The sequence below is a fragment of the Molossus molossus genome, unplaced genomic scaffold, assembly GCF_014108415.1.
Source record: "Molossus molossus isolate mMolMol1 unplaced genomic scaffold, mMolMol1.p scaffold_m16_p_13, whole genome shotgun sequence".
Taxonomy (NCBI): Eukaryota; Metazoa; Chordata; class Mammalia; order Chiroptera; family Molossidae; genus Molossus; species Molossus molossus.
In genome coordinates, this window is record NW_023425348.1 from 81,222,501 (window position 1) to 81,238,497 (window position 15,997).

The following is a 15,997-nucleotide window of genomic DNA, read 5'->3' on the forward strand; positions in this document are numbered from 1 at the left end:
CCACTGGGGACAGTCTGTGCACTGCGGACATTGCCTGGGTTTTAGGCAGCGTCCCGGGGAACAGGACACATACCAGTGGTGTCAACCCCGCTTTCAGACGCTGAGCCACCGGGACAGCCAGGCTGGCAGCCAGCGCCCGCCCAAGCCTCTGGTAGGCTTCAGAGGTTCCAGGTTCAAGGAGCTCCTGCTGCGGAGTCTCATGTTTTCCTGAAATACAGAATTCCAGAAAAACTCTGGGGCACGTGACCACTGACGTAACCAGCTGATGGCTCATCTTAATAATACCAACTTTGAATCCATCAAGTAATTATTCACTCTACCTCTGCTCCCTCACCCCAACCCCACCTGCCTCAGTTCTGGTACTTGGACCGGTGGGCATATAGTCCCCAGGGTGCCCAGGGCGCTAGCGCCCTGCTCCCAGCCCTCCACAGGTATTCCTCTGCTGAAAGAGCCTTCAGACCAGGGAGCCCCCCGTTCTCTCTCCCTGTTCTTACTTGGCAACTTCCCTGATTCCATTTCAACATCATTTTAGAGGCTAAAACCCCCTTGCCTCCCCATCCTTCTCCTGATGCCAAGTGGTAAACCCAACATTGGATGGGCCCCATGACACCATGATCCTGGATCCAATAGTCTTCACTGTGGGAAAGTCACTCGACAGGGCAGATGGTTCCGTGAGGAATTCACAGTCATCGACTTCAAAGAGACTCTTGGTCCAGTCCCGCAATCTCACTGTCTCCTTAACTCCTCCCTCAAGCCCACCTTTGGCTTCCTACCTGAGAAAAAGAAAGTAAAGAGAATGGATGCCATTTAGCGTCCTGCTAACAGAGTGTAAACCTGCCCTCCTTCATCTGGATGAGTGCCCTGGCCTGTCCCACCACTCCTGTCACACCACAGGAGGAGGGTCTCTCTGTCCCTCCCCCCAAGACCAGTCCCTCCACCCAAGCCTTGCATTCCATCCCCACTGCCTTTGTGTGAGCCTTACGTGGGCTATTGTCGATTTTTCTTGCTTCTCTCTTGAATGTTCATCTTTCTTTTCAACTGGCTCCTTCCCATCAGCTTTCAAATATGCTCAGTGTTCCCGTGGCTTCTTGTCCCTTGCTCAAACACTGCCCTAACCCTCGCCACCCTCTGCACCCACACATCTCAGAAGAATTGCCTGTGCTGAGTGCTGTCCTCACTTCCCACTACCACCCACTCCATTACCAAAGGGCCCCTCGGCCCCCTGAAGGCCATTACTGGTATCCAAGGTCATCGATAATCTTCATGGTCTAATTCCTGTGGATTTTTGTCAGTCTTGTCTTACTTGACTTCTCAGAAGTGGGCTTCCCAGGTGATGATTCCCTTCCCCTTAAAAAGCTTTTTCTTTAGTATCATCATCATCATCATCATCACCATCATCATCATTATTTTGACATTACATTCTCTTGGCTTTTCCTCCCTTCTCTCTGGTGACCTCTCCTTATCTCATGAACAGTAGTACAGTAGTATCATCATCATCATCATCATTATTATTTTGACATTACATTCTCCTGGTTTTTCCTCCCTCTCTGGTGACCTCTCCTCGTCTCATTGACAGTGGTGTCCATCAGGATCCTTTTCCCTCTGGTTTTCTGTCTTCCCAGGAAGCCTCAGCCATGCTCACCGAGCCAACTGCTGTCACCTACGGACGACTCCCAGTCTACATCTCCAGCTCCCAAGCACACATCACAGCTGTACCGTGAGCTCTGGATCTGCCGAACCCCTGGCATGACTGATGTCTTTGTGGAAAGGACTCAGACTCCCCACGCTCTTCGGAGACACGTGAACAAACTTATGGCTTACAATCTATGACCTCATCTTTTCTGAGTGCTCCCTGTTTCACTAATTGCACCCAGGTGGGTAAGTAAAACACTCAGGTGTCATCCCAACTCCTCCCTCTTCCCGAAGCCCACATCCAGCCCAAGGACAAAGACAGTTTATTTCTTAACGCTTTAAACCACTGCCACCACTATAGTGGCCTAAGTCGCCATAGTGTCTCTTCATTTCTCCTTCTGGTTTCCTTACTTCCACTCTTCCCACATCCAGAGGGTCTTTTCACAGCCCAAATCTGACCCTGTCAGATCTTGCTTAAGACTTTTCAGTAGCTTTCCCTACTCTTTGGCTAAAGACTAAAGGCCTCTGGTGGCCCACAAGGCCCTGTGTGGCTCTGCCCTGGCCTACCTACCTCACTGCCCATCACTGTGCGACCCACTTTGACCTTCTTTCAGTCCGTCCTTATATTTCTTCTGTCCACAGGACCTTTGCACGTGCCCTATGCCTAGAGGACTTGGACCCCTCATCCCAACCTAGTAAATGCCATTTACCTTTACTTAGTAAATACCACTAACTGTATGCCATAGCTGTGTGCAAGGAAGTCCATTTGGGGTATGGGAAGAAAATAACAGTTTTATTTTATAATTTGTGAATGTTTTATTATGTGCATAATATAATAGTAGAGTAATATATATAAAATATATACATAGAAAATATATAAGCATATATATGCTTTACAAAGAATTAACTATACATGTGTAATGGGTACATGCTCACAAGTTTCTTGCTGAAAGGAGTCTCCAAAAATGTTGATGATCAGAGCATGAATCACTTATTACTTCTTGAGAGGTACACTGACCTCCCTTACACACCTAACATAGTGGTAGATTTCCATTCATTTGTACGATGAGGGGAGAACATCTCTACCCCTAGAACAGGAGCTGCGGTGGGGCAGGGGTGCTGTCTGCCTGGTCCCTATAGTGTTCTTAGTGGGAACTCGGTGTCTTGCACATAGTAGGTGATCAAGAAGTAGGTTTTGCATGAATGAATATTCAAGAAGTGGAACATTCATGCTCTTCCTCCCACACTAATAGAAACCTTTTGTTTTTCACGTCTGGAATACCTTGAATGAACTCTCTCTTTCCCACACAGTGAACATACAGTCAAGTCATTGCTTTGGTAGAGGATAAATAAGAAAATGATTCAGAGATACCTAAAATATACTCTGATTAGCAGCCAGGTGCAGAGTGTGCTGGGTGCTTCCAAAAGTATAGTCTTTAACATTACCTTAGAGAACCTTACCATAATCGTCTCTGTTTTATTGATGAGAAAGGTGGGGTTCAGAATGGTCAAGGTCACTTTGCTGGAAAGTGGTCGAGGCCGAACTGAAATGCAGGTGTGGGGTCTAAGTCTAATTTGCTTCTTATTATATCTCAGTAGCTTGATCATAAAATGAACATTTTTTGTTTGTTTGTTTGTTTGTTTTTGGTACGTGCCCCTAACGGGAACCGAATCCAGGACTCTGGTCCGCAGGCCGATGCTCCAACTGCTGAGCCAAACAGGCCAGGGCCAAATACTTTTATTTTAAGAGGCAATTTCCTATTTTGAGTGGTCTCAGAAAACAAGGTTGTCACTACCTAGAACTAGTCCTGGTAGGTATCTCAAATCGGTTTCAAGTCTATCATGCCGCGGTTCCGAATAGGTTACTTAGTCTCTGTTCACTCCTTTCCTCTCGGGCTTTGTCTCTGTGTGTTTTGTTTTGAGGTGTTGTGCAAAGGGCGACAGTCATATGACCTCTTAAAGGATTCATTCCACCTGCTTAGTAAGGGAGGGCTCACCAGATGATGAGATCGCAAAGAATGTGCCAAAAAGCCCTCCAGATCATGCTGGTATTTTCCTACGGAGTTTTGTCTCTGGACGCACCATCACTGTATGTCTCTCTGATAGCCTTGCCCTTTCTGCTACGCGGAGTGACCCGCTGAAAATGAGGTGCACTGGGAGAACGGAGGAGGGGCTGACGCACAGAGTGAGCTTCGAGCTGGTGAGCGTTGTCCGCCCCATGCGGCTCTCCACCAACTCTTCCTTTTATCTTCAAATGCCATTCTCTCCAAAAACATTATTTTCATCCTATTTGAAAAGCAGTCTTCACTATCCTGCCTCATAACCCACCTCTCCCTCATTATGCCGTCCTTAGCAGCAAGGCCAACCTGGTGGTTCATGCTTTTCCAAGTCAAACGTGGCCGTTGGGTATTAGAGGTTTTACACCGTCTCCAGTGTTACCAAGTGAAGGGAGATTCAAAAGGAGGGGAAGCAGCAGAAAGTGAAGCTGTCACGCCCTCCCAGCTTGTCTGGATTCCTTGCTGTGTCGCCAGAGGCAGGCACAGGGATTGTTCAGCGAGCGCAGCGCCTTCTCCTGCCTCCTGGCCTGGTGATTTGTATCCTGGCTGCAAGCAGAGGCAGCGGCCCCTCCTCCCCGTTCACTCCCCGCCCGTTCACTGCCTCGGCAGTCACTCAACATTTCCCCTCTTGCTCTCTGCCAAGCTCAGTTTTCCTAAGGAGAAAAAGTATGTCTTGGACTTAATACGTGGAGGGTGGGGGAGTCAAAATATGTCAAAATACACTAGGGTCTGTGCACTAAAACTCAGTTTCACAGAATTCCCGTGGGACACCCTTCCCCCTTTTCTTATTCATTTGCATAAATACAACTACCTCTCATTATCTGACTCTCATCTGTTCATGGAAACATATTGGCTAGTGAATTTCAGACAGCAGTCACTTGTATTCTATTATTTTCTATGAGAAAAATGATAATATGTTCTATGTCTACCCTAAAAACCCAATCAGCTTCCCAAAATATCACTGTATATCAATGTAACACTCTTAAACACCATGTAAAAAAAAAACCTCCTGGGACTTCTTTATAATATAAATTATAAACTCTGCACTTAATTAGCCCTAAGAGAACTCCTTAGTGGGAAGGTGTGAGTGCGTGCAGAGAGCTGACCCTGTAGGGGTCGAGGCTCCTCCCAGCATCGCGCTGACCTGGCAACGCCAATCCATGAAGAAATGATATCAAAGGGATAGTAGATATGACCTCAGCTGGACTTGGGTTCGCAGGGCCCCCCGGTACCTGAGTGAGGCGGACTGGGACCCATGAGGGGCTGAAGCATAGGGGAAAGAGTGGGCAAGGCGACAGCGATAACATGCAACAGATTTAAAGGGTGGGGCAGCAGGTGCAAACCTGCTGGGAGAACAGGGGAGCCTGACAGCCACACGCTCCACTCCTCTTCGGAGACGCATGAACAAGTGTTTGCACGGATGTGCCCGCGTGGACTCGTTGTTATCAGCATTCCACACAGAGAGCAAATGTTCATTAAAAACTTGCCAGTCCTGGACGGTTTTGCTCAGCGGTTAGAGCATCAGCCTGTGGACCAAAGAGTCATGGGTTCGATTCTAGTCCAGGGCGCGTACCTCAGTTGTGGTTCATCCCCGGCCCTGGTGGGGTCATGCGGTAGGCAACCAGTCCATGTGTCTCTCTCACGTCAATGTTTCTCTCTCTCTCTCCTCCTCCCTCCCACTCCATCTGAAGATAAATGGAAAAATATCCTGGGGTGGGGATTAAAAAAAACACACACACAAAAAAACTTGCCAGATACCAATGAATGTTTTTAAAATGAGAGCTTGGGTTTTGTTTTGTTTTTTAATTAAAAGCTTAGAAAACACCACAATGAGATACCACTCCACACCCACTAGGATGGCTATAAAATAAATAAATAAATAAATAAATAAATAAATAAATAAATAAATAAATACAGGCTGCTGCCCTGGTCAATTTGGCTCAGTGGTTAGTGTTGGTCCATGGACTGCAAGGTCTCAGGTTTGATTCTGGTCAAGGGCATGTACCTGGGTTGCAGGTTTGATCTCAGGCCCTGGTCGGGGTCGTGCAGGAGGCAATCATTTGATGTCTCTCTCTCACATCGATGCTTTTTTCTCTCTCTCTCCTTCCCTCCTCCCACTCTCTCTACAAATCAATGGGAAAATGTCCTTGGGTGAGGATTAACAACAACAACAACAAAACAACAGCTGCTGGCAGGGATGTGAGTAACTGGAGCCCTCCCGCTCTGCTGGTGGGACTGTAGCAGGTCGCCTCTGTGGATAGCAATCTGGCCGCTCCTCAGACAGCTGACCACGGAGGCACGGTGTGGCCCAGCAGTTCCACTCCTAGGCATACACCTGACAGAAGTGACCACGGATAAACACACACGTGGCTAGGAATGTACACACCAGCACTGTCCACAATAAGCAGCAGGTAGAATCAGCCCGTGTGTCCATCAACCGATGAACGAGGTCTACCCATACCATGGGATATCACTCAGCTATAAAAAGAAAAGACTAATACCTACTACCACATGGATGAACCTTGAAAACATTATGCTAAGTGAAAAAAATTCCAGCGATATGAAATGTCCAGAATAGGCAAATCCATAACAAGAGAAAACAGATTGGTGGTTGCCCGGGCGTGGGGAGGAGAGGGGAACAGAGTATCCGCTTAATGGGCCTGGAGGGTTCTTGGAGGGTGAACATGTCTTAGCTCTAGATGGACATGGTGGCTGCACAGCACTGTGGATGTAAATGCCCGATTTGTGCACTTTAAAATCGTTCATTTTATGTGCACTTTACCTCAATTTTTTAAAAAGCTTTGAAAATAACAGTAACTTTAGTATTATCAGCACGTAGGTCAGTGCCCCGCATATGTGTGTGTGCTATGTGCCGCCAGGCAGGCTCTGACTCCTGGCGACCCTAAGGATCAGAGATGGCCACACTGTCCTGTCCTCATAGCCCGGCTCAGCTCCTATAGACTGTGTCTATGGCTCCTTCTACGGACTCAGTCTATCGCATATTTGGTCTTCCTCTTTTCCTGTTGCCTTCTATTTTTCCCAGCATTGCTGTCTTTACCTAAGAATTCTGCCTTCTCATGATATGCCTAAAGTATTAATACCCCTCAGATAGGTATTAATAAATGTTTGCTGCACGCATGAATGAACTTGTCCTTGGTCTACAATGCCCTGCCTGCTCAGGTCCCTGCCTAACTCCTCAGCATCATCATACCCCAGGCTTCCCCTTGCTTTCTGCTCTTCAGGCACACTGGCCTTTCCCTAGACCCTCTTAAGTGCTAGGTTTTATCATGCCACAGGGCCTTTGCACAGGCTCATTCCTTTCTCACCTTCCACCCTACTGACCTGGTTAACTTGTCCTCCAACTCCAGCTCTCGGCTTGGCCATCACTCCCTCCAGGAAGGCCTTCCCTAACCTCCTTGACCGGGTCAGGTCCATGTCACACTCTCAGCACCAGGACTTTTCCCTCAGGTCACTTACCACCAACACACCCTTTCCCTCTTTGTGCTCTTCTCCTATTAACTCTGGCCACCCCCACTCCACCAGAAGTTTCATAAGGACTGAAAATGGGTCAATGTGTCATTGAAGGGGGGGAGTTACTAATGTATTCCACACCCCCAAGCACAGTATCTGACACAAAGTATATGCTCAATAAACATAATTGAAGGGGGGAGGTGGAAGATGGAATATTTCTACTCCTTTCACCTGTTTTCCTTTAGAAATCTATAAACATTATTCCTTATGGAATTGATTGTGGGGGGGCCTTTGTATGAACATAGATGTTGATTGTGACATAAACATACAGAATCCCTTAGTTCTTAAAACCTGTCTCTGTGAAGCTATTCTCCTCCATCCTCCAAGCAGGGTTTCCCAAAGTTTGTTAGCAAAAAAAATAAGCTCCAGCCCGCCAGTGTGGCTCAGTGGTTAGGCGTCAACCCATGCACCAAGAAGTCGCCGGTTCAATTCCCGGTCAGGGCACATGCCCGGGTTGTGGGCCCGATCCCCATGCAGGAGGCAGCCAATCGATGTTCTCTCTCATCGATGTTTCTATCTCTCTCTCCCTCTCCCTTCCTCTTTCTCTAAAATCAATAAAGAAAAAAAATTAAAAAAAAAAAAAAAAGCTCTGGAGGTAGTGAGCATGGCTACACTAAGGCAGAAGTGGGAGATGAACTGTTACTGGTTATTGAGAGATTGTCAGTCAGGTAGCCTGGACAGCACAGGAATCGTCTGTTTACCGTGATTTTTCCTGCTGGTCCCAGACTCTGGATGGCCCGTCACTCTTTATTTGTGTCCTCTGTCTCTGTGTCTGCTGCGTCCCCACCCCATGGCCTCTCCCTTTCCTTGTCTTAATTCCCCTCTGATTCCTCTCCCAGGTGTTTCCTCCATCGTGGTCCAATGACCTCTCTATTCCTTCCTGCACCTCAGGTATTTGGTGGTGACCTGGGTCGGTACCTGAAAATCTGCACATTTCCAAGGATGCAGCAATGCTGTCTGCTGGAGTTAACCGAAGGTGCTAGTGAAGACCAGTCCCATAAAGAGAAGAGCCAGACCTCTCTACATGCTGTGTTAGAGGAGCAGCTCGGAAGGGAAGGAGATGTCACAGGTCCCTGGAAAGGGATTGAGGGACACAGACATAGGGGCTTCATTGTGTTTCCAAGAGCCTAGGGTTTCCAGCAGGTGTGTGCTCATCTCCCTAAAATAATCTATGCTAATTTCTTGATGAAAAATTCATACTGTCTCGCATGTTGCTAGGCAACCAGCCCAAACATGTCTGCTTTGTAAATCTCTCTGGAGGGCCCTGGGTTGCACCCAGTGCCTGAAGCCTGGTGGACCTAAGAAGCTACAAAGCAATCCTCAGCTTTGGGAAAGGTTTCTGAAGCTCATGAGGATACAATTAATATGGTTAAAGTGCTTAAAACAGTGCCCAGCACACATAAAGAACTCGATAAATATTAGCTGTACTATCACTATTATGTATTACTCTATGGAAGAGGAATCTGTTTTTAGTTTGCTTGTTTATATGAACAGGAGACTACTGGCCAGATCAGCTGAGAAATGAATAATTTCAAAGGGTAAGACTCCATGAAGGTCAAACCTTACAGAGTCAAATCTGTTCTGGGAGTGGTGTTAGCAACTCATGGAGCCTCCTGTGATTACTGAGGTACAGGGGAGACCTCAGCAGAGAAGCCAACCAGAACTGGAGAAATTTCCACTTTGGACTGAAGGTGGGGTGCTCATCCTAGGGGTTTCCCATGACCCCCTCCCCCATCATGGTAGAACTGGAACACGCTTCCTGGCAATTGCTGGCTTCATTGTCTGTCTCTCCACTTATCAGACACAAAACATGTCTGTCTTTTCTTTTCTGTATCCCAGTGCCTAGCATTAACTTTTAATGTTCATTAACCTTTAATGAATGAACTCATTATTAGCTAATGAAATGCAGCATCTGGCTCTGATCCATCACTCTGACAAGCATGAATTCAGACGAGTGATCTGAACGCTGCGCCAGTGGTCCAAGGAAGCAGGGAACAGGCAGGAGGGTGGACAGGGCCACATGACAGTCGGGAGGTCCCATCCCAAGGAGGAGGTGGCCACAGGAGTAGCAGCGGAAAGCGACTGGGCCAGGGTGGTCGTGTGCAACTGACCACGAAAAGGAGGGCCACCTCTCCTGGTTATGGCCCCGAAGTCCTCCTGGTAATAAAAATACTGGCCGATACTAAATTAATGTTCACAAACATTATGTCAGAATATGACAAATTTTAACAAAACTTAACTGAAGGGTAACTCCATAGAGAAAAGTACACAAATCGTAACTGTAGAGCCGGAAGGGTTTTCTTCCACGAAGTGAGCACACCTGTGTAACCCGTTCCGGGTCAGCAGCGGAGCTGACACACCACAGCCCAGAAGCGCTCTCCCAGCCCGTCTCCACCTGCCCCTGACAATAGCGCCATCAATAAACTGGCTCCATCTCAAACCTCGTGGACATGGAAACAACAGGCGCTCGCCTGTGTCACCCTCTTTTATTTGGCGTGTGTCACATGTGATGATGCTTTAACTCAAACACACTGAAGAGTTATCATGTGCCCAGCATCACACTAGACAGTGTCAGGGGTACAGGAAAAATGAAAGATACACTCCCTGATTCGGGGGGGGGGGAGACTCCGCTATACATAGCATATTGTTTAATACAAATTCAGCACTTACTTATATTATTTCACAAAATCCTGGAATCAATCTATTAGTGTTTGCTACAGTCTGAATGTTTGTGTCCCCGCCCCCCAAATTCATATGTTGAAACCTAACCTCCATGTGATGATATTAGGAGCTGGGCCCTCAGGAGGTCATTAGGTCATGGGGGCGGAGGCCTCAGAAATGGGACCAGTGCTCTTATAAGCAGCCGGAAGAGCTAGCTAGCTCCCTCGGCCCCTCCACCACGTGAGTCACAGGGAAAGTCCAGAAAGCTGGCGTCACCGACACAAATCCGTGGGAGCTCTGATCTGAGACCTCCTGGCCTCCAGAACTGCAAGAAATGGATTTTTATTGCTTATAAGCCAACCAGTCAGTGGTCTTTTGTTATAGCCACCAAAATGGACTAAAACAGTGTTCATGGAAAGCCACTCTGGGCCCTGGCCGGTTTGGCTCAACAGTTGAGGTGTCGGCCCACGGGCCAAAGAGTCGCAGGTTTGATTCCCCGTCAAGGGCATGTACCTCGATTGCAGGGTCGATCCCTGTGCAGGAAGCAACCAATCGATGTCTCTCTCTCATCCATGTTTCTCTCTCTCTGTACCTCCCTCCCTCCCACTCTATCTAAAAAGTAGAGTGAGGATTTAAAAAAGAAAATCCACTTTGGTCTTCTCCACTCTGCTGGAAGGAGGGTGGGGTTTCGCAGTTTGGTGGCAGTGGGGGACGGTGCAGGTTGACAGAAGAGGCCTAGGGACCACTGCTGAGGGGCCAAGCAGCCTGAACAAAGCCTTTAACCACAAGTTAGCTTCAATGTGACAGCACCAGGGTCCCCCTGCGGACCTCTGCAACACATTTGAGAAGATTCACTTAAGGGTACAACAAGGTGAGCACTGTGTTGGGAGAAACATCAGATGTTGAAACTACAGCTTCCTGGAAACAGGCCCCGGCCCCCGCTGAGTGATGGGCGTCCAGGGCAGTGGGCCGTGGGAAACGCAGCTCGCTCTTAGTGATGCAGGTGAGCCAGGAGGAGGCTTCCCCTGAAAGGACCAGAAACGTGGTGCGAGCCAGAGGCTGAACAGGAGATGGGAGTGGGGGCCAGGGGGGGGGGCACTGAGCCTGCTGACAGACAGACAGACTCAGAGGCAGCAGCGAAGGGAAGATGATCACGCATACGCACACGCACACTCACACGTTCGTCTGCCTCCCTGCTCTATCTCCCTGCTCAAGCAGACCGTCCCATCACCGCATAATAATGGAGCTTCGAAAGCTGGGCTGACAACAGCGAGGGTGCTCCCAGGTGGTCCTGTCAGGCTGTGAGCACGTGTCATGGTGAGACTGAATTCCTGTGTCCCCCAACAGACCGCACATGGGTGAGAGGGAGGGACTGTCTCAGGAGGCAGAATAAAGGGTCCAGAATGTGTGTCTCCGAAAAGCAAGGAGGAACCACGGAAGCTGACGGATGAAAGGTGACACATGACCACGGGCTCCACCATCTCCCATCTCCCACGGAGCAGAGAATTCTGGACTTTTTTGTTCCCTGGATCCCTTCAGCTGTCTGGAGGAGTCTATGGACTGAATGTTTTCTGAATGTTTGAAAAAGCTGGAAATAAAATACATGAGACTACAGAGGGACATCTAATAACACCAAATTGTGAAATAGTTACATGTGTGCCTCCGTCTTCATTCATTAAGTAATAGGATCTAGCAGGAGCCTTAAGTGCTGTGATTTAGAATCAGAGATGAGCGTAAATGATATTGTGAAGTCCCTGTAAAGCTGTAGTGTGCTCTGGAACTGTGACCTCCCCTGGGGACAAAGTCACTGATATTGTTAATACTCCGTGATATGTTGTTTATATTCCTACTTACAAGAAATGCTAATTTTCAGTTAGAAGTTAGTGAAAATAACGATGTAAGTTTTTCCTCTCCAAGATCATGAGCCCTTATCTATAGACCTCTTGGGGTGGGGGAAGAAGAAGGTCTATGAACCCCTGGAAAACCTCAAAATTCATTTCACAGTCACCACAAACTTCTACTTCATCTGACCATTCAGGGCCAGAGATCCGATTCCCAGGCATGGCCTGCACGTCCAAGGACATTTCCCCAGCAAGCACAACAGGAGGCAACAGCGAGGGTGCAGTCAGGAGACAGTCACTCTGCCGCCTACAGACATCCCAGTCCTCAGTGACTCTAGGAATCGAGGACCCACCTCCCCGCCCCCGTGCTGTCTCCTCAAACATCTTCAGAGAGCCTTCCCCATGTCTTCTCCCTTGTCAACATGTGCCATGTCCACCACCCCTCTGTCACCTGCCACCCCTAACACCGCCTCCTTTATTTACTTTCTTGGAAATGTCAAGTGCATTGTCTTTTCTCTGTTTACTCCATCTGGGTCACAGATGAATCAGTCTGAGCTCATGGCAGGCAAACCAACTCCGAGAGCTCAGCCCCACCACGATCATGCCTGAAGATTCAGCCCCAGGCTGCCCAATCCCTTGTCACATGTGCGGAAACCAGGTGAGGGAATGTGACCCCTGCTGGGCAGCAAAGGCCTGGAGCCCGTATGCACGCGTGAAGAAGTCGCTCGGAGGATGATCCCACACGGCTGGACACTGGGATGCCTTTATTTGTCAACAATTTCCTGTTGGGGTTCCGGGTACTGAGTGGGTGCTGGAAATAAATATACAAGTAAGCAGATATCAGAGATTGCACCCAGTTATCACAGGTGCTAGAAAAGAATTTGGAATGGATGTACGGAATAGGGTAATGGGGTGGGGGTGCTTTGTGACATGTGGCAGTAGATAAAATCCTCCCCGAGAAGGTGAAATGTAAACAGAAAGACAACTAGAGGAGAAGAAGGAGCCATCAGTGGGAAAGCCGGAGGGAGAGGGAGGGGTTGGTGTCTTTAAGAGGGATCATAAATCCGGGGAGGCTGAGACTGCCAATGAAGGAGGAACTGGCATGAGTTTGGCCGGAGAGGGAGCTGCCAGATGGAGCTAACGGAGTAGACTGGAATGCTAACAGCACAGACTCCAGAAGCAGACCAGCTTGGCTAGAATCCGGCTCGGAAACTTCTCAGGCTGTGTGACCTTGGGGAAGTCACTTACCCTCTCTGAGCCTGAGCTTCCTCATCTAAAAGTTGGGACCAACAGATATGTCCTTCAGTGAGTTGCTAAATTCATTGAGTGTAAAGCTCTTAGAACAGTGCCTGGTGCACAGTACGTGCCTGGGAAGAGTTTGCGATGCCTCGTTCCTCACAGTGAGCAGTTGTGGAAGATTTAAAGCTGGGAGAGGAAGGATCTGTTCGGCTTTAAGAGATTATTGGCCATCGTGTGGGTCGTCAATGAGACAGAGAGTTGCAAGGGATCCCAGGGCTCATTCACAACAACGCCTTCCCCAGTGGTTCTTCTGGGGAGGGGAGGGGGTAGCGCCTGAAGGACCACCACGGAGAAGGGCAGAATGGCTGTCCCTTAAGTGCACTGGGCTGGAGAGAAGGTTGAGAGGCAGCAGGCCACAACTTCTGGAGAAGGACACATCAACCACCGCTCCCCCCTTCCCCAGTAGGGAGCCCACTACTGCCATTTCCTGATGATCCCAGGTCCCACATCCTGCTGCCCAGCTGGCTTCTATTCCTGCCTGAGTCAAAGTCACTTTTCTTGGATTGTAAACGCCTCAAGGACAGCAGCCATTTCCTTCCACTCCCACTACGCAGTGACTGACACAGGCCCCATGAAACAAGGTCTCAGAGCCTTTGGATAATTGATTGAAAAGGGAAGGTGGAATCACGGCATTTTAGTGCCACTCCCGGACTCTAAGCCTTGGGAAGTCCTTAAGTCATGCCCCTGCCCAGGGCCAGTCTTCCTCAAATACTCTAGCCACACTAGACTCTTCTCCGCTGGTTCTCCAGAGGACATTTTGCTCTCCCCTGCTTGGGAATGCACCCTGGGGTTCAAGCCTATGCAGGAAGCCCCTTCCAAACCTCTTCCCAGAGCCCTTCTGCGGCACTGTTCCATGGGGATACCACTTATTTCCAGCGCAAAAGGGCTCTGGAGGCAAGTCAATGCTTAGGATAAAAGCCCTCCTGTCCCCAGGGACATCTTCAGATACCTCTTGCGGGAGGCCACAGCAAGCCCCTCTGGCTGGCTGGCTGTTAGGGCAGCTGGGAGGCGCCAGGCTCCTCAGCCCTCTCCATATTCACCAGCCTCTCCAGACCCCAGGCTCTCCTGGTCCCGCTGCCTCCTCTCCAGCCCCCCTTCCCACCCCCCACCCCCAGTACAGCAGCCCTTCCTCTCGGTTTCCTCTCCCTTTCTCAGCTACACCAGCCCATGATCCCTCCTCCCCCACCTTCTCTTCCCTTTCATTGTCCCCTTCCTCCTCCCCCCAGTTCTGCAAGCTTCCCATTCTCCACATTTCCTCTGTCTCCCCCAATCCTCACAGTCCCCTTCCCCACCTTCTTTACAGCCCCTCCCATATGCCCCTCAATGCACATTCTCCACACCCCAGCCTCCCTCTCCACTCCTCCCTGCCCTTCACGTTCCGCTCCGGTCCCCCACATTCCACTCCCAGCCCTAATTCCTACCCAAGTCCCCTTCTCCATTCCGTCCCCTCCCCTCCGCCTTGGCCCTCCTTGTCCCCATTCCTCTCCCATCCCCGAAGTCTCCCATCGCCTAATTACAGCCCCCCCCACCCCGGCTTTCGGGGGCCCCTCAGAGAGGCCCTCGACCACGTCCGCAGCCCCCCTTCACCGCCTTGCTATGTGGCACAAAGAGGACCCGCGACGGCTCCCCGCCCCACGCTCCCCCGCAGCGGCCGCGGAGACCCCACCTCTCCGGGGGAGGCCGAGGCGCCGCCCCGCTCACCTGTTGGGCGGGCCGGAGTACGCCGGGTCTTGCCTTCTCCGGGTCGGGGTCCCGGTCCCGCTGCAGCAGCCCCTTCTTGGGGTGCATGTGCCGACACAAGCAGGTGACCCCGCACAGCGCGAGGATGCTGGTGGCCGTGCCCAGCGTGGCGCCCAGCGCGATCACGGGCACCGACAGCACCATGGTGCCCGCTCCCCGAGCCGGGCTCGGTCCCGCCGCCGCGCACCTCCCAGGCCGGCCCGCCGCCCGCCAGCAGCTCCGGGCTCCGGGCTCCGGGCTCCGGGCGCGCCTGCAGCTCCTGCCGCCGAGGGGCGAGGAGGGGGGGCGGCTGCGAGGACGTCAGAGGAGGGGGCCGGACCGAGCCGGCTGTGCGCCCGCACTCAGTACCGCGTCAACACCAGCACCCTTCCCGCCAGCACGTGACCGGACCCCCCACCCCAACCGAGCCCAGCCTTTCACGTGGCAGGATCTCAGGATCGTCTGAGGCCTTTGCTCACGCTTGTGTATGAGGACACGTGTGCCCAAGAGGGGCAGCAGGTCACACTGCCGCGGGGGCAAACCGGGGCTCGAACCCGCGTCTTCGGCTCCTTCTGGGTGGGTAGGGCTCACTCTACCAGACTACTAACCCTCCGTTCACCCTCTGGCTGAGGACGCTGTGACACTGCTCCTCCAGGAGCCCTTCCAACTCAAGCACAAGACTGGAGCGTTCCCATGTCTTGAACTTGAACTCGCCAGGTGGGCGTTCGCTGCCCGGAGGGGCGGGCGGTGGGCTAGAGGGAAGGGGTTCTGTGTCGGGGTGAGGCTGCACCCAGTCCTGTGAAGATGATTCTGTTTACACCTGCATCTCCTTTAGCGACCACCTGGCAGTTCGCCTTCGTTACTAACTTGATGGGCAGGTGTTCTCGCCCCCATTTGCTGACGAGGAAGCTGAGGCTCAGGGGGGAGGCGGGGCAGCTAGAACAATCCAGTCATCCTGGACCCAAACTCAGGTTAGCAGGTTCAAGTCCACACCTCACACCTAGAGAAAGGGCTTGCCTTAGAAGGACAGAGTGTCAAATGCAGCAGCCAGGAGTCCACGCTTGACCGAGGGGGGAAATAAAAGAAGTGTGCTCAGAGGGGAAATCGAAATCCCAGGCATGAGGACTGTTCCAGAAGGCAATGCCATCACAGCAGTTTTTAATTTCCCATCAAGGTGATGACTCCCAAACGTATGATAGCTCCAGCCTGACCTTTCCTGAGTGGCCACCACTTGGTACCTCCCAGGGCTTCGGTCAT

General features: G+C 50.7%; 1 protein-coding gene across 1 annotated transcript in view; it reads right to left on the reverse strand.

The window, feature by feature from the left end:
• Window positions 1–14,947, reverse strand: part of SYT13 (synaptotagmin 13) — a 36,806-nt gene extending 21,859 nt beyond the window's left edge. Inside the window, exon 1 of the mRNA XM_036259305.1 lies at window positions 14,723–14,947. Coding sequence (XP_036115198.1) covers window positions 14,723–14,905 — 183 coding nt within the window. The 5' untranslated portion in view covers window positions 14,906–14,947. The remainder of the gene's footprint in view (window positions 1–14,722) is intronic.
• Window positions 14,948–15,997: the final 1,050 nt, after the last annotated feature.